This window comes from Trachinotus anak, unplaced genomic scaffold (assembly GCF_046630095.1).
Source record: "Trachinotus anak isolate AG129_WGS33_773 ecotype Australia unplaced genomic scaffold, CSIRO_AGI_Tana_v1 ptg000025l, whole genome shotgun sequence".
NCBI classification, from domain to species: domain Eukaryota; kingdom Metazoa; phylum Chordata; class Actinopteri; order Carangiformes; family Carangidae; genus Trachinotus; species Trachinotus anak.
In genome coordinates, this window is record NW_027273876.1 from 4,529,442 (window position 1) to 4,554,233 (window position 24,792).

Sequence of the window (24,792 nt, forward strand, 5' to 3'; positions counted from 1 at the left end):
TTCAAATTTCAAATTTAAGATGGAAAACCTGTTATTCATGTACAGTTTCAGTGTTTTTTCTTTACTAAAACTCTAAAATCAAATTCTGTTTTTGTGTTTTTCCTTCATTTAAACTGTACTTGCAGTGTTAGACCATGCAGTGAACTGAAAATAACTGCCAGATATTGAAAGTTCCAAGTATTCTGGAGACATGGACAAAAGCACTTACTCACAGGACATTTTCTGACCTTTTTATGGTCAAAATAAGCAAAACAATCCAGGCGGACATTTTGAGGCTCAGGTGTTATAGAGTTCCGTTTAGTCTGTAAATGTAAATAATGAAAATTTAAACTCCAGCAGCTGCGAAACCTAAAAGTCAGTGAGGAAAACTTGTATTAAAATAAATAAAAAGTCTTTATTGTAACGTCTGGGATGATTAGATTGTTAAACTAACACTAGATGTCGCTGTAGATGAATTTCAGAAACACCCCCTCTCTGTCTCTCACACACCTGAAGCTCAGGTTGAAGACATAAAGGACTGAGATTGAGAAGAACCTGTGCTCCGCTGCAGCTCGATGTGCTTCACTGTCTACACTGTGTTAGAAAGAGGAACCGGACTGTTCATTCATTCATCTCAGGTTTAACCTGAGGACACTCCCGAAGATGCTCCATCTCGTTTTCAGGACACACACCATAAATAACGTGTAAATAATGATAATAAAACACATTCATATAAAATAATCCTGCACATTACACTTATATAATCAGGGTGAGCGCTTGTCTGTGAATTATAAATTGCTATAGGAGAATAATAATGAAAAAATGCTCATATAATTATCTCACTTTTGCATTAAGAAGAAGTTTTACGCACTGTCTTGCAGTGAAGTACTGTTTTATTTGTTATTGAACACCTGAGGACGCCCCACTGATGCAGGGCAGCAAAAAATTGAGTAAAACTCTTATTGATCCGCTCCACGGAAATCTTTAGTAAAAGGCGAAAGATTTATTCGTGATGAAGTGAATCCAGAGCGATGTGAGCTCCACCACAGGAGCAGCTGCTGGATTCATGAGAACACGCACTTCACTGCTGGTGTGTTGTTAATCTCGCGATATAACTCATCATGAAACAAACAACCAGCTGTTGTTAGCAGCGGTGCTGATGGATGTTTCCTCTGCTCTGGCTCCCTGTGAGGATTAAATGATACTGACGCACAGACTGTGTGTATAATAACATTTACTCTGTCTCACGTTGTGCCGCAAGGCATGATGGGAGAGGAGGGCTGGAGCTTCAAGGGTCCCGAGCTTTTTCTGAACCGTTTTGTCTGTAAATGTAAATAATGAAAATTTAAACTCCAGCAGCTGCGAAACCTAAAAGTTGGCGAGAAAAAACTTGTATTAAAATAAATAAATAAATCTTTTATTGTAACGTCTGGCAACCACACACACACACACACACACACACACACACACACACACACACACACACACACACACACACACACACACACACCATTGGTTCTCGGAAATGTGTCCCAGACCTTGAGAAAAGTTCTTGAGGTAATAAAAGTGACATTATAAAAATGAGAATAAAACATTTCCTTTTATCTGTTAAATATTAACTGAGTCCTTCATTCCCTCATTTAAATTAAAATTATATATATATATATATACATATATATACATACACACACACACACACACACATATATATATATATATATATACATATATATATGTGTGTGTGTGTGTGTGTGTGTGTGTGTGTGTGTGTATGTGTGTGTATAGTCTGAATAGAAGCATTAATTTGCAGAAAAAGAAGAAAATTTCAAGTACATCTTCTAAACTATAATTAAATTGTACTTACTAATTTTTCACTTTTGCTTAAGTTAGAAGAAAGCAGTTTTTTGGAGTGTTAAACAAAAACTGTATGTCATATACGACCTTACAAAGAGAGCAGGAATTACAGAGACAGCGAAGCAAGGAAAAAAAAGGCTTTGATATTTTAGGGCCCTTAGTCGATACTGTGTTATGTTCACTGTTTGGACAATCAAAAGGAAAAATAACAACATTAACAAATAAAAAACGTTGTGAATAAGAGATTAAAAACGTAGCTTTCAGGAAGACTTTATCTGGTGTTCTTTTTTTCCTCTTTCTGATATAATCTAAGGTTTAGCGATATTAGCTTATTTATATATCGCATAAAAAATAAAATATTAAACCATCTAAATAGATCTTTGAATTCCAGGAACCAGGAAGTATTTGGTAATCTTGTCTGTTAACCTTAACTAGACAGACTGCAGTTGCTGCAGTTTGGTTTTTACCTCAGTTTTCTAGATGTTAGGTATAATAACTTCTATGGTGAGTTAAGATGTAGGTTAAGATGATTATTACAGCACCTTTTCAGTTCAGCTGCTGCATTACATACCATGCTGTTTATCAAAACACGTACGAACAAACCACATGTTCATTAAAGGACCAGTGTTGCATAGTTTCCTTGTACATTTCAATATAAAGCCCAGGAAACATTACAATACCCCAAAAATTTAATAATTATTACAAACCTTCCTGTACAAAGTGCCTTTGCTAAATGACACTTCTTAAGCACCCAACAAACTTTGTAACTACGTAACACAATGAAAGTACATGGAAAAACAATAAAAACACACATATACAGTATTCTCTATGTTATATGAAAGTTTGCATCATTCCTACAACGTGGAATATAATCGTACATAAATGCTTATGCATAGATGCCAAGTGCAGTAAATTATCCCTCACTTACACATCCATCCATGTTTCCATGTTTTTCCTTCACAACCCATTATTTATTTCGTTTCCAGGAATATGAAGTAGTGAACAAAGCAAACCTTTTATAGTAACTGCCCGTTATCTGCCTCTAATTGTTTGAACTGATTTTGTTTGTTGACTTTGTATTTTTCCATGCTGTAATCTCTGCATCATTATAAGTAAAGGTCGTTCTCAATTATTCCTCTGAGAATCTTTAGGGAAACCTGTAAGTTATCTACTACAGCATTTCAATTTTATATGTTCACATTTATAACCTAAAGGTTTGTTCTTCCTGTTTTTCAGTGGCTTGTTCTTAGATTTGATATTGTATATTTAGTAGAGTATAGGTCTTATTTGTATATTGTTCATCCCGGTTATATCAATGAAAGTAGAATAATAATAAATTGATATCAGTTTGTGATTATTTGTCATTATGTGACCAGTGGCTTGTTTTTTTTTACCACTTGCAGGACTGAAAAAAAAGAATAAAAATGGTACAAACCACATCAAGTTTCTCACAGACCTAATCCGGACAGTACCATATAAACTGTCAGTCACACATGTTCTAGCAAGGTTTGATTTAACTCATGGAAAACCAACCTTGTCTAGTTTTCCAGGGTGGGTAAACAGGAAAATGAACTCGGTTCTTGATGCCATTACTGCCGTTCTCCGTGTATCAGTGCGACTTCTTCTTTTCTGTCCCAGTTTCTGAGTCCACTCTTTGATATAGTCTCATTATTTTACTGTTGTGTAGTTTTTTCCATGTTTTCATCTCCAGGATGTAGTCATGGTTCGCGTATAAAATAACATTGGTTTTAACATTTCTTTCCACATAGTAGTTGGAGTATTTCCGATAGTCCTCAGTCATGAATCCATACGCATTTACCTGAGAACAGGAAGAGTTAGGGAATAATCACACCAAAATCAGTCTGAGCTATCCATGAAGAGTTACATCAAGGGCAACTGGACTTGGTTGTACATACAGTTCTTGAACACATTTCAACTCTCAACCAAGAGGCTTCTTCAGTTCTGACTGACTGATGGGGAGTCCCCGGTATTTAACCTCTGAGGGGACATTGTCTAGGCCACTGATGTCACTTGGTTCATTTTTGGTTCACTTGGTTCAGTTTTGAGAGATTTTCTTTCTTGCTGAGAGTTAGATGAAACTACTGTCATGTCTGTCCAAAAAAACTGGAATCTACAGCCAGCAACTAACTAATTTACACCTTATAGCTAAAAAAACTGAGTTGTAAAAACGACTAATTCAGAAATCACTTTCACAGCAGCGCTCAAATTTCGTTGTACTATGTATAATGACAATAAAGGCGGTTCTGATTCTGATTCTGATTCTTTACGTTGCCAAGAAATATAATCCACAAATACCTGTAAAGCCACTAATTGCTTTATACACTTCAACTGTTACTTTATTAAACAAACAATATGTAAAATGTCAATACATATTTAATGGACGGATATAAGGCAGTTCCCAAATTGTCAAACTATTCCTTTCAGAAATTTTAAAATATATCTACAGTTAATGTCTGTGTTTTGTACTGCATACTTAAAGAGGTGTAAATACCTATAAATGGTATGTGGGCAAGTTTGGATGATATGAACTTACTATGTCACAGGTGTGTAGAGCCAGGAAGAGAGTGAATGCCCCATTGCTTGGCCTGACTATCGCCCAGAACGACTCATTCAGATAATTTGACTTTAGGAACCTGTAGGCAATAATAAACTGCCAAATGAACATAAACATACATTAAATATGTTTTGGATCTATAAGAAAAGACAAAATACAGCTCCAAAGCTACCTTAAAGTTTAGACTTGTTTAGGGAAGGTAGTAAATAACCTGAGAATTTCTCTTCTTTCCAATAATGGAGCCGTCCTCTTTCTGTTTAAGCTCTGATTTTGATTCAGTTGATCATGGCATTGTAATCAAAATACTTGGGAATTGGTGGGTTTATCTACTATACTTGGCAGGTTCAAAGGTTTTGGTGAGTAAGTGTGTTGCTCAAGGAAGCATGCTGCACTCTATTCTATTCTCTTTATTGCTCTGATTCTGACATTGCTTGTTGTCATAATGTAAGATATCACTTTTACGCAGATGACACCCAACTGTGTTTGTCTGTTTCACCAGTTCTTTGAATGGTTGCTTCATCTGTCGCACTCAATATTTGGATGAGTAAATTTTCTTTACAACTAAGAGAGCAGAAAAAAGTGATGCTATTGATTAGATCAAAACAGAAAGACAGAAGCTGTCAAAGTTTGTCTGGCTGAGCAATTAATCAATCCAGCTAATACAATTTTTCATCTTAGAAACATTGCCAGAGTTGGACCATTTTTGACCCAGATAATTGCTGACATCATTATTCATGTTTTTATCATAAGCCAATTGCATTACTGCTCTTTTTTTTTTACCTATTTACCCAGAAAGTATTAAAATGCAGTGAGAAAATGCAGTTAATTCAGACCGCTGTAGTCGATTAACACAAAAACAGATCAACTGCTCGCAACATTGCACTGGTAGATTTTAGAATATACATTGTGATGTGACGTAGCGCTGTATAAACAAGAAAAGGGACTTGACTTAACACATTTCTATATCAGCTACTGCCTTTCATTTTATCTCCCAACTAGAGCTCTCAGATCGTATACTGCCTTTCTTTTAGATGTCCCTAATCTTCCCCACAAAAAATATGATGACTGTGTTTTCTGTTTTTTATGGTTTAGTATTACTCCTTCAGTATTTTAAAAAGAAACTAAAGACCCATCTTTTTGATCTGGTTTTTAATTTTGGATTCCGTGTCAGCTGTTAAATCCTGATTTTGCTATTTAAATGATTTTTTCGCTATTAGTTTATATTGGATTTATATTGGACTTTAATGTTTTGTTGATTATCCTTTTGGTTTCCGTTTGACATTGTTTCTCACCCATGTTTTGTGAGGCATCATTATTACAATAAACCATAACAGGTGTAAAGTGTAAAGTTGAGAATGTGAAATGAGGTTGACCTGTTTCGCACATATCTGAGAAAGTCCTGGTGCAGAACGTAGAAACGGCTCTCATTGTACTGCCCAGCATAGTAAGTTCTTGGCCTGGAGGGTGAAAATACAAAAATCTATAGTGATTATGAAAGAATGACATGGGCTCATGTTACTGTGACAAAACTGGATTAGCGATGCATAAGTCAGTTCTGTGGGCAGCTGTTAACAAATGGATAAAAGTTGGGCTTCGTCGTGCACGTCAGAACAGATGTTTAACAGAAAATGTCACTCAATTATCCACGTTATTGAGGCTGACATTTGCCACTGGTGTAACTATTGACATGAGTGTGGACTAATAAATAACAATAGTATGAGGACAAACAGTAAATCATGTGGTCCGTGTGTAATCTTCCTTTGTCTTGGCCGACGATATTTTATCTCACAAGTGATTTGATTTTCACCAACGTATAACAGCTTGGCACACTGCCAACACCTCCTTACATCAGAGACAATCTCAAAATGTGAATACAGGGGTAAAACAGGCAGGCACACAAAGAGTAACATTCTAAAACCTTTTTAAAATAAATGTGATTCCACTTTTAACTTTGATTTGTAACCTCAATAAATAATACAATTGTACTAACTGAGGCTTGCTTGCTGTCCTCAGTTATCATAAGTAAATAAAATAAAAAAAAAAACTCAATTCATCAGATATTCAAGTTTGCACAAATGTGGAGACATGTTTTCAGGCCTGCTATGTTCCAGGACTGGATGTACAGTATGTATGTTTTTGTGTTTGTGTGTGTGTGTTAACCCATCTACTGATAATATATAGAGCTGGTACTCACCGATGGTTTTTGTAGGGGCCAGCAGCAATCCTCTCTCCTGTCAGAAGACCCTGCAGCCAATTGAAATCCCTCATCCCCTCGGGGATCATCACATACTTAATACCCTGCCAAAATGAAGAGGAGGACAGATGAATGCATGTGTGTGGGGGGTATAAACCATCACAATATTACACCATTGTCGTTTGAGCTTCAGTACCTCATCATTAGGGACAGTGTCGTATCCGTACTTCTTCAACACATACAGCGACGTAGTGATGGAGTGGGCTGTGTGCACGTACACCGATGTTTTGTTCCCTACATCCTCCTCGTAACCCTTGGTGACTGCACCGTTCATCCTGCCGCACAGACAGCTCCAAAAGTCAGGCTTCTGTAAAATTGCCACTGGGTTGTATTTGATACACACAAAGAATCAGTGTACTGAATGATCACACATGAGTGAGCGAGTGTCAGCAGCTGGAAGTGTACTTACTCAAGCACAGGTAGGTAGATAAGAAAAAAATAAAGAAACATACATACAGGTCTAAATATTGAAGTTGGGTTAGCGTTTAGCTCCATCGCATTTTTTCCTTTATACGAATAAATAAAAGGTAAAGGCGACTGCTCTGAAGAGTTTTGGATGAAGAAGAACACGGGTGACATCAAGGAACTAGGCTACTGTACTGTGTTCTGGAAGAGAAAGAAAAGAGGCTACAGAGGTTTTGTTTAACCACCATGGAGGTTGTTTGTGCAATGAAAAGAATTTGTACACTTAGAGGACAGCAGGGCTTGACAACATCTGTGCACAGTCCAGTAACTGGCTTTCTTTCGTTAAATATTTCTAGGTTCAGCCTGGAACTGCTCCCATGTTGACTGAGCAAACCTAACTCTGCGTTCCACAGTCTTGACATTAACGCAACTTTGACAGTCATGACTGATGCGCTTAGTGGTTTGAATTGGTTTTAGCCAGTCATATGTCACAGAAAAAGATTATATAATGGACTCTACTGCTCAGTGGGTCTCATTAAAGGTTATATTACAATAAATCCTCCATAGTTAAATGTTGTCCTGGTAAATATAGTTAATGACAAGTGCTCTCAACATCTGTCACTTCATGGCCATAGAGCAAAGACAATATACCTGAATTAGTGATACAAACCCTACAGCCTGCCAGGATGTGACTATAACAAACAAAGGTTTGTTCTCTCCCTCTTTCTTACCGAAAAACATAATCATGTGAATCGATCTCTCTCCCCATTTTAGAGCCATTGAGGATCCCTCCATTGCCCACCACAGCGCAGCGCACACAGCCATCACCGCCTGGCTTGGGAGAGAGTAGAGGCTCTTGTGGCTTTGGGATCATCTTCACTGAAGCCATCACGTCTGCAAACAAAGAAATACATAGTGTGTCTAAAGATGCCAAACTGCCCAGCTTGTTAGGTGTTAGTGAACGTGTTATATTTTAAGTGGCCATGATCAATATTTTCTTATAATAACAATGTGTCAATTGACAACGTGACAACAACAGGGGCCGCTACAAAACCAGAATCAGCTTTATAGTGAGTTTTCAGCCACCGCGTGCAGCTGTTTTCAGAGAGAAAGCTCTAAAACCTCACTGTCCACTATCTGCTCAGCACCAAAACAGCAGACAGACTCAGTTAGAGACCGGCTGGTGCATTTACTAGTGAAGCATTCTGCAGCTGAAGAGCTATATTTATCTCAGGAGTTGGTAGAGACCAAAAACGGAGCTAGAAGAGTAAAAACATCAAGTGCAAAGAAACATGATAACATGTTTGCCACAGTTTATGAAGGGATAATGTCACATGTTGATTTTTCAATTTCAGTTTATTTTGATAACAACAAATCCATTAATGCAACTTTAAAAAATAAATAGATTATCAAAATGTAACAATGAAAAAGTTTGTGTCTATGGACTAACTAATCATTTAACTGTGTCATGTTGCTGTAGTGACAATCAGAAGTTAGTACCAATGTGTTCACATCATTTAAAATTGGTTACAATTACACAATGAGTTCAAGGGTTACAGAAGTTTATGTCAAAGAGGACACACTCAAAAATGTACCAATAATTTGTGGGAAAATAGTGTGGAATATGCAGAGAAATATGTTTTTGTGCCACAGATTTGGAAATATTTGGGACTTGTGCTGGATGCTAGTAAGGCCACAATATGTGTACAATTGGTCTACATGGTGTCACAATAAAAGGGATTATCTGCTTAGCAACAATATCTTTGGATATCTGTTTTGCAGACTCAGACTCTAAGTAAATTCATTAACACTTCTTGTGTTTGTGACTTCCTTATTACTGTTGTTAGCTGATAGTAGATGTTTCTTTTTGGCTGCACCAGCCAAGGCAGTGTAATTCATCATTTAATATCGTCCTCTACTTGTCAAAACTACTCTTTTATAAGTAACTAATTATCAGAACCTTCTGGTTTCTTTCCTCACTTTTACCTTACTATTTGCTGTTTTAGCACACTCTCACTCTTCACACACACACACACATGGAAACACCTACCGTCGTACTTGTAGTCCATAAAACCAAAGGGGTTGTTAAAATGTGAAAGTCGGTTCCACTCGCTCATGTTGATATTGTCTTTGTGCAGATACAAACGTATGTTGGGGAGGAAAGCTTTCTTGAAGCTCTCATCCTCAGGGTTTTGCAGGGACTGGGCACAGGTCTGAAAATATAGGATAAAATATTAGAAAATAAAGTCCTACTCCCAAGAGAAAAAAAAGAAAATAGAAAATGAGATTTGGTCCATGTTTATCATGGACTAAACAACAGGCATAACTAGGTGACAATTAAAAGTCATGACACTGAGCGAGCATTAAAAGGAAAAGCAAATACAAAATTCATGCAGGTCACACCTCAGGCACAAAAAAACATTTCAGCATCTCATGTTGACTGTACAAACCGTACAGTTAGCTCTGCCTTCCAGTCGTTGTGTGACAGCCATTACATGTCACAGAAAAAGTGTATAATAGACTCTGCACAATGGTCTCAGATAACAATGGAATAGACTGACAATACTCTTTCATGCTCTTATACAACCTCCCAGCATTTATTAAATAGATGTTGTACCTAAAACTTACATGAAAAAATTGTAAGTCGCTTTGGATAAAAGCATCTGCTAGATGAATAAATGTGAATGTAAATGCTCCAGTGTTTGAAAAAAGAAAACAAATTACATTTAAGCTTGTAGTACAAGAGGTCCTAATAAACAGTAGCTAATTATTGTCCAGGTAAATATAGCTCCTAAACACTGTGATGGGTGTGATGTCACAGAGATGCAATACAAATAACAGTGTAAACATCCCTGTTTACTCAAACTTGAATCGTACTGTAATCTTGTCATAGCATTCTTACTGTTGGCCTGGGTGGTGCATCCTGGTTATAAACGTCCTCAAACTCCCACTGTGGAAGCTTGTTGAAGGACTTTCTGGAGAGGACAGGCATGGGGGTCTCAGCCACAGCTCCACGTGCAGAGGCTTTCATTTGATCCGTTTTTAGCTTTGTCACTGATTTTGTTTTCATGGAATCTGCAATTTTTGCCTGTGTTGTGTTGCTCGAGATTCCTTTTTCATCCCAGAACGTGAAGCCACGATCAAACCACCTGTCTTGATTGATGTGCTTTTCTACGAAATTAGTCCTGCTATAGTGGAGATTTGACATAAGAGCAATAAATCCAACATACATGAGTTAAGAAGACACTTGAAGTGACTTTAATAAAAAGTACTGGATCTGAAAATGTGCTGCTACACATTTCTTTAGAGGAGAATTAACAGAATCAGCAACTGATTTACAGGAAACGATCACAGACTAAAACATTCTCTTCTTTAATGTTTCTCTAGACAAAATACAAATGCAACTTACCTGATGCTTTTCATTAAATGTAAATGTTCCAATGATAAAATGAAAAGTACAATGCTGACTGAAATCACAAACAGCAAAGACAAAGTCCTGGAGGTCTGGACCGCCATCCCTCAGATTTGGAGTCTTTGCTGTTCACTTAGACAAAGACGAGTGTTTGATTGCCTTCCTGTATTTGTAACCAGGTGGAAAGGCACCTGCCAAAGTTGACTGGGCAGGGCATCCGCTCAGTGTCCTGATACAGAGATATATTATAGAGCAGGAACCACGCACTCACTTCCACGCACACACATTCACAATAGTACATAATGTGGTTTATTGGAAGTTATGCAGATATAACTTTTGCAGGGGTTTTTAACTGTTACAGATGTAATGAAGATAAAGTTGAGTTTACAAAAAAAGTTTTGTAATAAATTAACATTTTTATTATAATATAAAACTAACAGACGATAACAATAGTCCTTTATCTCATTTGGTCCTTATTTGGGAGCTATACAATCCTGCTCTGGGCTGGGAAAGGTCCAGATGTTTTTGTTTCCTTTGGTCTTCATGTGGGGTGCAGTTTGAACGACAGGTGGCTGGAAGCAAAAAAAAAGAAAAAAAAAAAAAAGAAAAAGAAAACAAAAAAAAATCATACACAAATGAGAGTAGCTGTTGAGCGGATTGTGCAGCTGTGTTGAAGTATTTGATGTGCTGGAGAGGTCCTTGGGCAGCGCTCACAGGTAAAAGAGCGCCGTCAGAGGGTGGAGGCCGACACAAAGAGATGAGTCAGAGAGGAGTCTCAGATGGAGTAGAGTCTGAGCTGCTCCTCTATGTCTCCCTCCGACACCTCCCCAAACGTCTCCTGGTTGTCTTTCAGCAGCTGGAAGATGGCGGCCAGCTGCTCCCGTTGCACCCTGAGAAAAGAAATATTAAAAAAAAACCATGAGTAAAAAGTAAAAATCCCCCTGTTGATCACTTGTACAAAGTCAGCAACATTTAAGAGGTTTTATTTGCACTTATAGCAGCATAAATATGTAAAAAAGCTAAACAACACATGACCAATGCAAATTCAGGCAAACACAAAATGCAAACTGCTTACGGTGGAGTCAGGTACAAGAGTGGCATTACTGTTTTTCCTCTAGCTTTCAAGCACAAGGTTAATAAGCTTAAGTGTTTCTCAAAATGCCAAACTATTCCTTTAATTGTGGACAGATGAGCCAACGAGTCGTTAATAAAGCAAGTACAAGTGATTAACAGTGTTCATTTATTCTTTCACAGTTGTCACGTATTGAGAGGTGTGAGAGTGGATTAGAAAATGTTTATTGATGTTTTTTTTTTTTTTCACAAATCATCATCTTGTCGTAACACTACTAAAAGACAAGGGAGACAAAAGAAGACAAAGACATAACAAGGGGAGAACGTTGATCGGCACATGTGAAAGTTAATCATTCACGTCTCTGCAGAAAAAACAAAGACAAACAACGCCAAGTAAAAATGCTGAGAAAACGAGCTGCATGACCAGCATTGATCGGATATACGGTAAGTGATGCTACTGTTATGTGTTTAATAACGATATAGATTTCTTCTCAAAGCATAAACCTTCAGTTTTCCTTTCACTCTTTCTATTCACAAGTTACTGCTGCAAGTTTTCGAAGCTCCTGCTTTGTCAGCAGCAGGTCCCAGTGTTGCGCTGCAGTGACTCCTCCTTGTGGCTGAACAGTGGTGAGTCCTCAGAGGATTAACTAACGCTTATCTGTCAGAGGTGACGACTGGAGACACAATCGACACCTGCTGTGACACCTGAGAATCACACATCTAATGTGGAATAATGTGGCAGCAGGAGGGGGGTTAAGTGGGATCAGGTAAGCAGCACTGCACAGTCACATCAGTCGCTTCATGGCCACTTTAGGAGAAAAAGCTGATCAGGCCAAAACTTTAAAAGCACATTGGCCCCAAAAAAACAGCACTGAAGTGGTTTTCATACAATGGCCAGAAAGTGACTCCCCTGGGACAAACAGGTGAGAATAACTCATACTTTACCATGCACTTGCTCCTTTTTCAGGCTTACAGACTGTTAAAGTCTGTGTTGGAGTGTATCCTGCAATGATAAGAGCAGGGTATGCAGACACATTACAGAAACAATATACTTGATTGAACTACTCTTCTGTTATTTATGTGGGTTTTTTTTTTAAAGCAGCAGCCACTAAACTCTTTGAGTCTCGTGTCATTCATCCTTCAGCTAATGCCTGGCAGGGACTCAATCTCGCCTTACTCAGTCTCGCCTAAAGCCGAGAGGCGATACAGCGGCTAATCGTTGAAGGCGCCGACTGAAATGCCAACAACACACAAGACACACGTGAAGACAGTGTAGGGGAGGCTGGAGGGAGGAAGACGAGGAGTCGACATTGGACAGAACGCAAAACAGACGTATGGAAACAAGGCAATTTCATAGAAATGAATGAAAAACGCTAGATTTTCAGTAAATCCTTGGGGAAGAGTCACCTTTTGTTCTGTTTTGAGTACTTTGGGAGAACAGAGGGAGATACTGAGCTTAATGGGAAACCCAGTCACCACAAATTAAAGTGTCCAACCCTGGGAATGTAATATATTGTGACATATTTGTGCAATAAGACACCTTTTATAAAGGGTTAACAGTTATTCATTCTTTGCGAATCAGATATAAGCTATTAATAAGCACAGCTGCTGGGTTTTCCAGGTTGTTGAAATTCCTCCTCCAGCTTCTGCATGTTCTTTAGCTCACTGGGTAAATTCACTGGGGAGACCCCTCCAGTGTTTGAACTGGGGTCCTCCTGAATAATTAAAGAACTAGTAAGTTGTCCTTATAATGGCTTATAAAGCCTTTATAAGGAGTGTCTTATCAGGAAGCTGGACTCATATTTTTTTACTGACCTCTGCTCATCCTCCAGCTCCTCTTTGGACAGCATCATTTGCAAGTGGTGGGATCGTGCTTTTCCAGGGACGTACTTCAAGGAATCGTTCGCATTTGATTCCCCCTTATCTGATAAAATGGAATAAACTCTGATTAAAAACCAACACAAGAAAAATATATAACACACATTTAAACATGCAACTCACAACCCTTTCAAAGTGGGTAAACGTGCTCACCGTTGATCCCCGGGCTCTCTGCGGCTCCTTCAGTCTGGGGGTAAGAGAAAGCACACTTTAGGAGCTCCTTATCAGAGAGCCCAATGAATGACCTACGGCCCCTCCCTGATGCGGCCTCGGATGATGAATCTACCTCTAAGCTCATATGCCTAGATCCAGGCCTGGGGATGGACAGGCTGGATGTGGAGGAGGAGTGTTCAACTGGTTCTTCAGTGTGAGGTTGGGGGTGTGCCTCCTCCTGTCGGAGAATTAAGGGGTCAGATGAGGGGCATCGCACCATCATTTTGCACAGGTCGTCCCCTAGTTAACGCACCTTTCAGCTCTCAAACATCTGTGTGTGTTTACGTCCTTGCGGGCAGGCTGGATTAGAAAGTGCTGTGCAGAGATTTAGTCCCAAACAAATCAGTTTAACTTCTTGCGTTACCTGAACTCATCACCCTTCCTGGACACAGGTGTCACTGATGGAAGAGCCGAGGTTATTGTTTTTATTGCCCTGTTTTGTCCGACTTGATCACCCTCAACTCTAAGTTTCAGGCAGATTAAAAAACAGGCCAAGTAGTGGTGGTTCATCTTGGCAGTTTTCCTTTACTCTCGGGGGCCACAGTGATTTTAAGATAAGAGTAAAACCATGTTTGTTGTATTTATTTATAACAACAGAAGAATGTTAGCAGATTTACCCAATTCACTTGTTTGTTAAGATTTTATGCTACTTTAATCTTCTATTCCGTTAGATTTCAAGTTCAAGTTATAAATTCTAACTTTTTTCCTCTTTGGAAAAAAAGTTTGACTCGAATTAAGTCAACTTTTAATGCAGGATCTTTCCTAATTTTTGCATTATAGCATTACTTATGTGTAAATGTTTCCACCCGGACCGGACCTGCACAGTGTCTGGGTGGGAGGGATGGTCAGATTAGGAGAGATTTACGTAATGATGGAGCGTTTTTGCAGCTCTAACAAAAACAAACCGGGACTCCTGTGTGTAATGTTGGTAGACCACTCACCGAGAGCACTGACTTCACCACGTCCCAGTGGTCGTGTGAGCTCCCGCTGATCTCACACCAGTCCTCCGCCGCTTTCTTCTTCTCCTCCTCCGGTACGTGTCCGTTCTGCTTCGGTCCCGGGCGATCTAATCCCCGGGCCCCGGAGAAATAGCTCCGCGCGTTTGCGAAGTCGGCCGTAGACGACCCGTTAAACAGCGACGTCGCGACCACGATGGCGAGAAGAGTGAAAATTACAGCCGATAGTAGGAAAGTCAGATCCATGGCTGTGGAGCTGTCTGCGCTGTTACTCCTCCCGATCACCTGGGTCAACTGCGGTCCCTCCCTCGGCCATCCCTGTGATAATCCCCGCCACAAATCAGCGCTGACAGGCGGCGTCTACAGGATGTGGGCCTGGACGTCACTTCCTGCCCGCTCCGCCCCCTCCTCCTCCGAGTACCCCGGCCCCGGTAGCCCCAGCCCGGCGGGGCAGCGGCGGTCAGGTGCGCTGGCACGACACGGTGCAACGTGTTCGGCTCTCGGCTCCTTTGCCCGTTAATCCCATCACCGGTAAGTGTACGGCACACACCGGGAGACGGAGATGGGTTGTGACAGGACCCGTGTCCCTGGGTGCGGATAAAGTCAAGCCGGGTTTAGAGTCGGAGCAGGGAAAGGTGCTCTCACCTGAGAACTCACCTTGCAAACAGTTAATGAGGATAAGAAATGACCAGATTTGGAGTCCAGCAGTTTAGATTAATCACACAATATTAATAATATTTCCTGATAGTTTCTGATGTTTATCCGCTTGTTTACCAACCGGAAATACAGCAGTTACCCCCCAGTCAACCGTCACCTCAGCGACGAAACCTTCTCAAAATTTAGTGTTTTGCACATCATAAAATGTAATTTTCACTATACAAACTAGTTTTTACATAGAAATTATAAATAAATATCTAACTACACCCACTAAGTGCCGTACCAGATGTAGCTGTTCTGTAGCTAACTGAACCAACTGACAAAGCTAACATTAGCTTGCTAATATAAACAGTAAACATGATTAGAGCCTGTGGCCATATCTGACCGGAAACTACACAAATATTGTTTAATAATGTCAGTCTTATATGCTTGAAATTATTATTATTATTATTACTATTTTATACAAAAATAACAAATATAAATTATTTAATGTTATAATGTATTTAATGTTTTGCAAATTTGACTAAACTGGAACCTTATGTCAGATAGATACAATTACATTTACTCCTTTTTTATCACTGAAAAATACAGGATCTGAATATATTTTTGGATTATTATTTTTTTTTTTTTTGCTTGTTTAAAGCAAAAAGTCTATTTAAATTTTAACCAAAATAAACAAAGTTTGTAGTGTACTACACACATATTCCTACATTTTTCAATTTGTACTTGCAGGTGACAAATATACAAAGTGCAGACAGATGGTGCTGTTGGGTGTTAATTTGGGCGATATAAGAATTTATACTGAGATACCAAAAAATGATTAACCATCAAATTTTCTATCTATAATTTTACTTTGAATCAATACAGACTGTCTTACATTGCGTGCTTTATAGTAATACAGGAGGAACACAATTTTGGCATCAATTAGATGAACTGGATTAACCAAATTATGACATTTCTGACTAGTTATATAAATGTTTCCTCAACTGATCTTCCTGTAAACATATATCAATATTGCAATTTACAAATGACACAGGAAAAACCAAAACCAGTTGTATGCAAAGGTTGGGGTTACCAAGTTTTGACTTAGTAGGGTACCCAAACTTTACTGTTAAAATTTGAAGAAAGGCTCAGTTTAAATGTCTGTTGTGTTGTATTTACTTTTCACCTGAAAGATCAACATGTTATGAAATTTGCCCCTAAACTACCTAAACTTATAGGCATATACCTATAAGTCCTCAAAGTGTTTTAATTCAGGCTACACATAACAGGTGACCATACAATTTATACAGGTGACAAATGTATTCTGACTGAACTGCTTAAGAGTTGAGGTTAAATTAAATATTATATGGCAAATACATTGATTTATATAAAATGCATCAATGTAAAGATGGATAAGACAGACACGACAGAATTCACATCGGCAACTTATTTACCACAAAAATGTTTATTAGCATTCACCTGAAGCAATAACAAGACATTTGAGAGGTTCACAGAGGAATGCAATACACAAAAATGAGTCATTGAGCAGTCAGAACCGCCCTTTAAACCCTTCACTAGGAGTCCCACTGGACCCAATTTCAAAAAAAAAAAGCGAGCAAGGCCAGTTTTCAACAGTGGATAAACCACAGAGGGGGGAGAAGGAAGAGAGGGAGAATAAAGAGAAAAGGAAGAAGAGAATCTGTACAGCACATGGAGGGAAGGAGAGATCACAAGACAGGAGAGGATGGATGATCTGCCACACCTGTGAGCTTACAAACCGGCAAACAGCAGCGGAGGGTCGAGCCCCGGAACAGCACCGGGCGCTCAGCACCGCAACACGCCACACCATGTCACCACCGCACTGCACCGCATCTTAACAGCTAACCAGCATTACTCAACTGCTACACAACTGCGCCTAGTGCACAAAAGATACACAAGAAAGAGGGTTAGAGTCATAGGAAAGCAACTTTAACCAGACAGAAAAAAAGATGTGACAGAAAAGAAAATGCTATGCTGCCGGATTAGCAAATCACAAATTAAGTGGCACTGCGATATTCTTGTTTTGCTTTTATGTCACTGTACAGTAAGCCATTTTCCCCCAATACGAGTGGTATGACTGAAATATTCAACATGACCCTTTTCTACATCAACTGCAAATAAAACTCTCCCATATCCACCTGGAAAGTGTGTTAAACCATGGGTTTCATTAAAAGAAAAATACTTAAGGTCAAAAAAGAATTTATTGACAAGTACAAATTCAATCAAAATTTAAAAAAACAAAAACAAAAAAACAACCCAATTTAGATTGGGGAAAAAAAACACCTTACAAATCCCTTTGAATGTGCTCAACTTTACAATGATGACAAAGTTACAGAATTTGTTTAGGCAAATTAAGTCAAATTAAACTTTAAAAACATTTTAGACCAAGCTCCAATAACCTTTCAGTCTGCATTCAGTGGTAATAGTGGAGTCCACTTGCTCCATGTGAGACTCTTCCTGATGTCCTCAGCAAAGACTCAATCATCTGAGATCTGAAAGGAAAAACAAAGACACAGTTGACAAGAGCAAAAGCAAAAAGGCCATGTTAACTCCTGCAGCTGACCTGATATTCAAACAGTACTGGTCTGATCTTGTCCCTCCTGACACTAACATTTATCAAACTTTTTTTTTTTGGTGCATTCATCTTTTTTTTTTTTTAAATATACCTAATATTTCAGTTATTTTTCACATTTGTTTACACACCTTTCTTGGTCCCACACTCTCAAAAACTAGCTCTAAAAAGACTCTTACACTCGGGCATATTTGAAAAACAAACCTCGGGGTCCGTTCCCTTTGTGAGGCGGAGGACACCACAGGCACGGGTGGGAACAGTGCTCAGTGCATCTGCCTGTGATCCCCGTGAACGTACCTCACCACACCACCTCATACACCAACTGACAGCCCGAACCACCGCCATGACGACCTGCTCCATAGCAACCACCGTTGCCTTGGTGACCTGCTCCTTAGCAACTGCCATCGCTCTCAGCAACAGGCAGGTCACATGGGCGGGTCACACACTAACTGCTCTCACACTGCCACACCCCCATCTCCTCCTCCTCCTCCTCTCTTTGCAAACAGGACTCCGCAGCTTGGAGGAAAGAATTCCACATTTAGGTGAACGTTTTGAGTGAAGCACCCCACGTCCCAACCACCCCGCCCTCCCTCCCATACAAACTCACATCACCCCACTTTGCTTTGAAATATGTTATGGCAGATCACATTAAGCCAAATCTCCCTGTGAGTGCCTGTGTGTGTTTTAGCTTTGCTGAACATACAAGCAAAGTAAAGCACACACAGCACTCGGCCTGTCTACATCAGTCCCAATCTAGTTTCTAAAAACATTCAGGATTCTGCAGACCTGGTTGCTTGTTTGCAAATTGTTGTAATGTAGCATCAAGACTGCAGAATACCACAGTGGTGACTACTATCTCAGTATAACAAGTAATATAATTAATCCACCATTTCCCCTGAATACCGTCATATTGTGTCCAAGTTTGGGTTAAGACTCAGCTCCGTTGTCCTCTGGTGATTTAGGTCTACTCTTGGATTTGGACCTGGACCTGGATTTTGACCCTCTGTTGGAAGGCGGTGTTCGACTTCTTGACTTCGATCTGGAGCGGGAGCGAGACCTGGAAGGAGACTTTGACTTGCTGCGTCTGGGGGTTCTGGATTTGGACTTGGACTTGGATTTAGACTTGGACCTGGACCTGGACCTTGACCTAGATCTGGAGTAGGAACGGGACCTGGAGCGGCTGTAGTGGTGGCGGCTCCTGGATCGGGAACGGCTTCTGCTCCTAGAGCGGCTGCGGCTACGTCTGCGGCGGCGGGGGCTGGCTGAACGGCTGTGGTTAGACAGAGAAATATTTCAATAATACAGCAAGAGCAAACGGAAAACTGAAAACCAAATGGAACCAGCTTCAGAGTACACGTGGCTATCCTCAAATATCATGTTACATTTGACCAGGAGCCAAAATCCTTAAAAACATTTAGTTTACAATGATATGTGACAGAAAAGGCAGAGAATCCTCATGTGAGAGGCTGGAATCATTTCTCTACTTTAGCCTCAATGACTGACAGGACTAATAAATTATCAATATTATTTTTTCCACCAATTAACTATTTCATATCTAGTGAATGTTTTGACTGTATTAATCTTATGTCTTTGTGTATTAGACAAAAAATATTAGAAGACTTTCACCTATTACTTTGGAAACTTGTGGACATTGATCTTCCATAAACCAATCACTTTACGATTGATCAAGAACGCGGTCTTAAGATTAACTGATAACGAAAACTTAAAAGTCCTAGTTCACTGTATAAACCTATGCAAATTAAAACTAACCAGACTATGATTAATATTTGTACCATTTACCTACAAGTGTTATGAGAAATGTTAAAGGTTTACACACAGTTACAGAGGAAACGAGCAGGAAACGTCTCCAAACTAGTTTCGTTTATCGGACCATGTGCTCCTCCTTTGCTTTAAAACACGGTCATTCCTTAGCCAAAGCTAAAGAACCCAATAATACCTCCTGCTTCTCCGCCCATACCCTCCGTATCTGCGTGGCGCCGCGCCTCTCCCTCTGTACATGGAGTCCGGTGGTCGTCCGTAGCGGGCCATCTGGACCCGAAGCTCCCGCCCGTCGAGCAGAGCGCCGTCCATAGCATCCATGGCGTCCTCGGCGTCGCGCTTGTCGAGGAACCGCACGAAGGCGAAGCCGCGGCTCTCTTTAGTGTACCTATCCCGGGGGATATACACATCCCCTACGCGGCCATACTTCTCGAAAACTCGCCGCAGGGTCTCCGGCGAAGTTCGGTAAGTCAGGTTGTCCACTTTGAGGGAGGTCATCCCCTCAACGTCTGGCGGCGGCCTTCCGTAGCTCATTTTCCCCTTCTCCCAGCGGCAGAGCGGGCTAGTTAAGAGATGACTATTTAGCACTACCGTTTCCTAAAACGGTTGTTTTTGCTTCACGGGTCTCCAGTTGGTGTATATAATTCAAATTCTGTCTGATTTTTTTTGCGATTGTTTAGCCCAGGACGTCGACCCTGCCGCGCTGCTTTTACGTGAAATGGCGGCAATAAAGCTTCCTCCTCCCCGTTCTTTGCGCTCTTGTTGGCCGCCTCCAATTGGCTCGCCTTCCGTCACAGAACCGTGACTCTGCCCCCTGTCGCCGGGGAGGCGGTATAACAGCACCGTTACTCTACTTTATTTTTTATTTTTTTACATTTATTTTCATTAAAACATCCCGCTATATATGACACAGGTTAACGATTGATTTTCTCGTCAACAGACTACATTTATTTTTTTATTTTATTTTATTATTTTTTTTTATTTCTGAAAAAAAGCTTCAGTTAGCTCCTTTTTTTTTTTTTTTAAATCATAGTCTCGGTGTTACGCTAAATTGTTCCGTTTTTACAGACGTTTTCTCATATTTAGAGGATTTAATCATTTTTCGGCGTGGTGGCGTCTTCCACGGAGGCGTCCTCTGCACTGCAGTCAGCGGGTTGGTCGGCTGCTGGGGAGAGAGAGCGAGAGAGAGGGAGAGAGACATAGAGAGAGACATAGAGAGAGACAGAGAGAGAGGGGGACTGCGCAAAAAGCACGGTCCGGATTTGTGCCTGTCTGACGTCATGGGGAGCCACAGACCTCTGTGACAGGATCCAGCAGAGACAGCGCCGGGAATACGGTCACAACATCCAGCGGGGCCGGGAGATGTCGACGACCACATCGCAGTTTTGTATAAAAAAGTAAAAAAAAAAAATTAAAAAAAGTAAAGCCAGACAGACAGACAGGCACGGAGATTTGGCTTCGGTCGATTTTGGGGTTGCGGCGCATCATGAGAGCGCCTCGCCGCCGTTAACGGCTGTTTTCTGCCTCAAAAAGGAGCCGTTGACCGGGGCGGAGAGGGAGGGAGGGAGGGGGGGGAGAGAGGTAAGCAGCCGGGGAACAACAACTAATCCCCGGGACGGTCACATTCACGGCGGGGGCTTGGACCCGACAGAAATGGACAGGGCAGCACGAACTGGATTAAATGGTAGGGAGTAAGGAGACGCCGCGAACAAAGCGAGCCTGAAGTGTTATGCCCGTTAACCCGTGGGGTCTCTATTTGACTGGAAATGGGAGCTTTAACCAGCAGACAGAACATAGGCGTGGAAGAAGTGGACATCCCGTCCAATTCGGTGTACCGTTATCCACCGAAATCCGGTAAGTCACCGAACAACAGGTCAGACTGGGGGCTGGGTATCTGCTCCATGCTCTACAGTTTACTGCAGATGATTTATTTTGTGCCTTAAACGCATGGGGGCAAAGGGAAATTAATCCCGGGCATCATCACCATTCCCCGGTTGCTGACAGGCCTACAGGGCATTTCGGCCTTTAACCTGGAGTAGCTACCTGTGGAGAGAGGGATGATCCAGACCTGATTTTTTCTGATCCTCCACTGAACTGATTTTTTTTCTTAGCATATTCACATTGAACTTTGCCTTCACTTAATTTTAATTTACTGCATTTTATCACGTATTCTAATTTGTTTCTGACACTGCAGCATTGTTGTAATGTCCATGGAAGGATACACATAGGGACTATTTACCTATGTATGATGAATCTCACTAAATAGACACATATTTCTAATGGTAATCATTTACATTACAAATATAATCTGCTCATCTGTTTGTTGAACTGGGATCAGGTCTTAACTTGGTGCATTTATGAGCATCTATTAGTAGGGAGCTGGACTTGGCTTGAGAGCTTCATGACTTCCACAGTCTGTCTGTAAAATAAATAAGTGATGATGGATCCCAAGAGGATACAAATAAAAAGACCAATCACTATCAGCAGTAGAGATGCTATATCCATGACAGTAATATGTGTGTTCAGAGTAAATGAGGTTTTTAAATTTAAAATATGTCTGCAAACAATGATTAATATAACTATCTTTTAATTTGAAGATTAGTTTTTCAATATAAAATGTCAAAACAGTGAAAAATGCCCACCACAATTTCCCAGAGCCCGATGTGACAGTGTCAGATTGTTTGTTTTGTCCAACCAGCAGTCCAAAACCCAAAGATATTCAGCATATTATAGTAGAACATTGTATAAACCAGCATAAATTCACATTTAGCACCAAAGCAGAGGCTTGAATCTGTGACTTTTGTGACAGTGAGAATCACAACTCTTTTTCTGTTGATTGACTACTTCAATCAACAACTTAGTCAGATTCTGAGTACTGATGTTTGCTTTAAGACAACATACATACCGGATTAAGATTAAATAACGGTTTTTGTTTTTATATTGTTGGTAAAAATCAGGTACAGCGATGGAACCTGTATCAGAACATTTCAAACAGTAGCTAGTCCTGTTATTTATGGAGTTTGGCTACACGGTCAGGTCATGGACTATTCTTTAGACTCTGAATTGACATATATGTGCTTTGAATTTGTCTTTTTATTGTACGTCTGTGTGACATTTTGTGATTACAGTACTGCATTCAGATCCCTATTGGGCTTTGGCACTAATCCAATATTATTGTCAAAATCGTATTGTGAAGATATAATGTTATTGCTTTTCTATCATAAACAAAGACATAAAGTAAATTAAAATCTCTCACAAAATGAGATCTGAAATGGAATCGGGAAATAAAGGCAGTGTTTATTGTACTCAGACGTGATCTGTTAGGCTATATACCAATAACGCAATGATGCTTTAGCTTTATAGTGATATTATATAGAGAATGGAGTGGAAGAAAAATGTTGACTTGTGGCTGCCATTAGCCCTCCTGTCGCCACAGTTCAGGGGAATTAGTCACAGGATTTTTGAAATTTGTGATGTAGCAGTTCTGGTTGCAGCCTGAGAGAGTGGTGGTGGTGTTGGGAGGGGAGGAAGGCGGTGGCGATGGCTGCTGGTGAAACCGATCTGTCAGCCCCAGTTCCTGTCTGTGGGATCTGGTGACAAAGCCTCGACCCAGCTCGCCTCTCCCACCTGCTGTAAATAATAATAAGGTAATGAAGAGAGAGAGTGCATCGTCATTGGAGCTTTTTTTAGTTCATGATTTGTCATGTTATGGAGCTTTAAGGTCAGAGCATCCAAACCCACTCATTCCCTCCAGTATTAATAAGTGTGAAGGAAAACAGAGTCTGATTCAGCTCAGCGATGCCAGACTAAATGCCCTCCCAGCAGAAACATGACTTTGACTGTCCAGCATGTATTTAAAGACTCAAAACCACTATTACAGTCTTATGATATTAGCCCACCCTGTGATTAAAGGGCAGAACGTCTATTTAGTCTTGTTGTCATGAACCCAAACTCTTGGTAAACAGGTGGAGAAGCTGCAGTTTACCTTCACCAGTTCTTTTCAGGGCTTCGTTTGTCATCTTGAAAAAAGCAGCTCTACCTTTTCCCATCATTTTTAGTCTTACTTGCCATCTGTACTTGTTCATGAGATGATAAATGCCTGCAAAGCTCACTAGTTGTTGTTCTTGGCGTTTCAGATCAAGCTTGAGAGTTTGAGATTATTTGGCTGTTTCAGTGGCGACAGGAGGTATCTGTGGCAAACGGTGCCAGCTAAACGGTTCAAATATTAATCAGAAATGTTAATGTTTCATGCCAGTGAAGTGCCAGATGTGCAGGCTTTGAAACTGGAAATAGAATGACTGCAGAAATGCAAAAAAGAAATCTCAGTTTTAACCAGAGTTTTTGTCTGTTAGTAAAGAAAGAATTATTAAACTGAATTGCCCCATTTTTGCTCTGTGGTTGCAGTAGCTGGAGATGAGGGCAGAGATTCGAAGGGTCTGTTTCAAACATTTTCTGTACTATAATGTAATATAAAATATGATAAAAACAAGTCTTGAAATGTAATGAGACTGATGTTTCTTGCATTGTGCAAAACATGCAGGTTTCAGTTTGTAAATATAGTCTTTCTTGATTTAACACTCTATGAATAAGATTTTAAGTCAGAATAAAAGAATAACATCTCTATAAAGGAATTTGAAAGCAAGTTGAAATGCACCAAATTATTCACAGCTGCTACACTATGTTCTTGATTGAGCTCTTTTTCCTTTCTATTAATATGTGAACTCAGTTTCTTGTGTATAAAAGTGAGTCTCTCTGTGTGCAGGGAGTTACTTTGCCAGCCATTTCATCATGGGGGGAGAGAAGTTTGACTCCACCCATCCGGAGGGTTACCTGTTCGGCGAAAATACAGACCTTAACTTCCTGGGGACCAGACCTGTAGCGGTAGGTATTCCCGCACACTCACCACAAGGTTAGCCTGGTAATGGTTCTGGAGCTTTCGAGCACGTCACATGATCTTCCTCAACAGATGGAGTTTGCCCTGTTGGCAAGAAAATGCTTGCTCATGTTGGCTTGAAAGTTGCAACTGAAATTTTGTTATTTGTTGTTTCCAAGGTCAATAATCAAGACTATAAAAGTTAATAAAAATTAAGAAAGTATCTCAGCACAGAACTGGCAATTATTTCATTATTGATTATTTAGTTAATTTTTCTGAGTATGTGTTTAGTT

At 40.1% G+C, this 24,792-nt stretch overlaps 4 protein-coding genes and 1 non-coding gene across 24 annotated transcripts in view; 1 reads left to right on the forward strand and 4 right to left on the reverse strand.

The window, feature by feature from the left end:
• Positions 1-897: 897 nt before the first annotated feature.
• On the reverse strand, positions 898-1,011 carry LOC139609342 (U5 spliceosomal RNA). The gene has a single exon (XR_011685210.1). It is a non-coding gene; the product is annotated as a U5 spliceosomal RNA (small nuclear RNA).
• A 770-nt stretch (positions 1,012-1,781) lies between these two features.
• Positions 1,782-10,627, reverse strand: LOC139609145 (alpha-N-acetylgalactosaminide alpha-2,6-sialyltransferase 2-like). Its single transcript, XM_071463414.1, has 8 exons — positions 9,970-10,627; positions 9,118-9,280; positions 7,799-7,961; positions 6,799-6,937; positions 6,603-6,706; positions 5,782-5,865; positions 4,388-4,487; positions 1,782-3,652 (listed from the first exon to the last, which is right to left on the reverse strand). Exons 1-8 carry the CDS (start codon positions 10,297-10,299, stop codon positions 3,443-3,445), a joined length of 1,293 nt encoding a protein of 430 aa, XP_071319515.1. The 5' UTR covers positions 10,300-10,627; the 3' UTR covers positions 1,782-3,442.
• Positions 10,628-10,765: 138 nt separating this feature from the next.
• mxra7 (matrix-remodelling associated 7) lies at positions 10,766-14,984 on the reverse strand. 6 transcript variants are annotated; one of them, XR_011685157.1, is made up of 5 exons: positions 14,583-14,984; positions 13,582-13,819; positions 13,366-13,474; positions 11,194-11,369; positions 10,766-11,051 (listed from the first exon to the last, which is right to left on the reverse strand). XR_011685157.1 is itself a non-coding variant. In XM_071463408.1 (5 exons), exons 1-5 carry the CDS (start codon positions 14,841-14,843, stop codon positions 11,255-11,257), a joined length of 624 nt encoding a protein of 207 aa, XP_071319509.1. In that variant the 5' UTR covers positions 14,844-14,984; the 3' UTR covers positions 10,766-11,254. The 6 variants fall into 6 exon arrangements, 5 of the variants coding, with proteins under 5 accessions (XP_071319509.1, XP_071319507.1, XP_071319510.1 ...); XM_071463408.1 differs by having other exon boundaries at positions 10,766-11,369; positions 13,582-13,615; positions 13,715-13,819; XM_071463406.1 differs by adding an exon at positions 12,496-12,553 and having other exon boundaries at positions 10,766-11,369.
• A 17-nt stretch (positions 14,985-15,001) lies between these two features.
• rnf157 (ring finger protein 157) overlaps positions 15,002-24,792 on the forward strand; it is a 31,147-nt gene continuing 21,356 nt past the window's right edge. For 3 of the 6 annotated variants that reach the window (XM_071463397.1, XM_071463396.1, XM_071463399.1), the window contains exons 1-2: positions 20,703-21,480; positions 24,389-24,507. In XM_071463397.1, coding sequence (XP_071319498.1) covers positions 21,393-21,480; positions 24,389-24,507 — 207 coding nt within the window. In that variant the 5' untranslated portion in view covers positions 20,703-21,392. Of the gene's footprint in view, positions 15,129-20,701; positions 21,481-24,388; positions 24,508-24,792 lie in introns of those variants that run through there. The other 3 variants (XM_071463398.1, XM_071463395.1, XM_071463394.1) reach the window with 3 other exon arrangements.
• On the reverse strand, positions 16,683-20,505 carry srsf2a (serine and arginine rich splicing factor 2a). Of its 10 annotated transcripts, XR_011685163.1 has the most exons (5): positions 19,826-20,504; positions 18,751-19,117; positions 18,052-18,363; positions 17,675-17,767; positions 16,683-17,151 (listed from the first exon to the last, which is right to left on the reverse strand). XR_011685163.1 is itself a non-coding variant. In XM_071463410.1 (3 exons), the coding sequence occupies exons 1-2, from the start codon at positions 20,158-20,160 to the stop codon at positions 18,775-18,777; spliced, it is 699 nt and encodes a 232-aa protein (XP_071319511.1). In that variant the 5' UTR covers positions 20,161-20,505; the 3' UTR covers positions 16,683-18,363; positions 18,751-18,774. The 10 variants fall into 10 exon arrangements, 4 of the variants coding, with proteins under 4 accessions (XP_071319511.1, XP_071319513.1, XP_071319512.1 ...); XR_011685160.1 differs by lacking the exon at positions 18,052-18,363 and having other exon boundaries at positions 19,805-20,501; XR_011685162.1 differs by lacking the exon at positions 18,052-18,363 and having other exon boundaries at positions 19,826-20,499.

Excerpts from the sequence above, each read along its gene's own strand:
- srsf2a (XM_071463410.1), bottom strand. The coding sequence starts at position 20,160 with ATGAGCTACGGAAGGCCGCCGCCAGACGTTGAGGGGATGACCTCCCTC. Across the intron at positions 19,118-19,804 it reads TATGGGCGGAGAAGCAGGAG|CCGTTCAGCCAGCCCCCGCC; the intron begins GTATTATTGGGT and ends GTCTAACCACAG.
- LOC139609145 (XM_071463414.1), bottom strand. The coding sequence starts at position 10,299 with ATGTATGTTGGATTTATTGCTCTTATGTCAAATCTCCACTATAGCAGG. Across the intron at positions 5,866-6,602 it reads GGCCCCTACAAAAACCATCG|GCCAAGAACTTACTATGCTG; the intron begins GTGAGTACCAGC and ends TTCACCCTCCAG. Across the intron at positions 3,653-4,387 it reads CTCTACACACCTGTGACATA|GTAAATGCGTATGGATTCAT; the intron begins GTAAGTTCATAT and ends TCCTGTTCTCAG.
- mxra7 (XM_071463404.1), bottom strand. The coding sequence starts at position 14,843 with ATGGATCTGACTTTCCTACTATCGGCTGTAATTTTCACTCTTCTCGCC. Across the intron at positions 13,820-14,582 it reads TGGTGAAGTCAGTGCTCTCG|GAGGAGGCACACCCCCAACC; the intron begins GTGAGTGGTCTA and ends ATTCTCCGACAG. Across the intron at positions 11,370-13,365 it reads GAGCTGGAGGATGAGCAGAG|GGTGCAACGGGAGCAGCTGG; the intron begins GTCAGTAAAAAA and ends TTCTTTTCTCAG.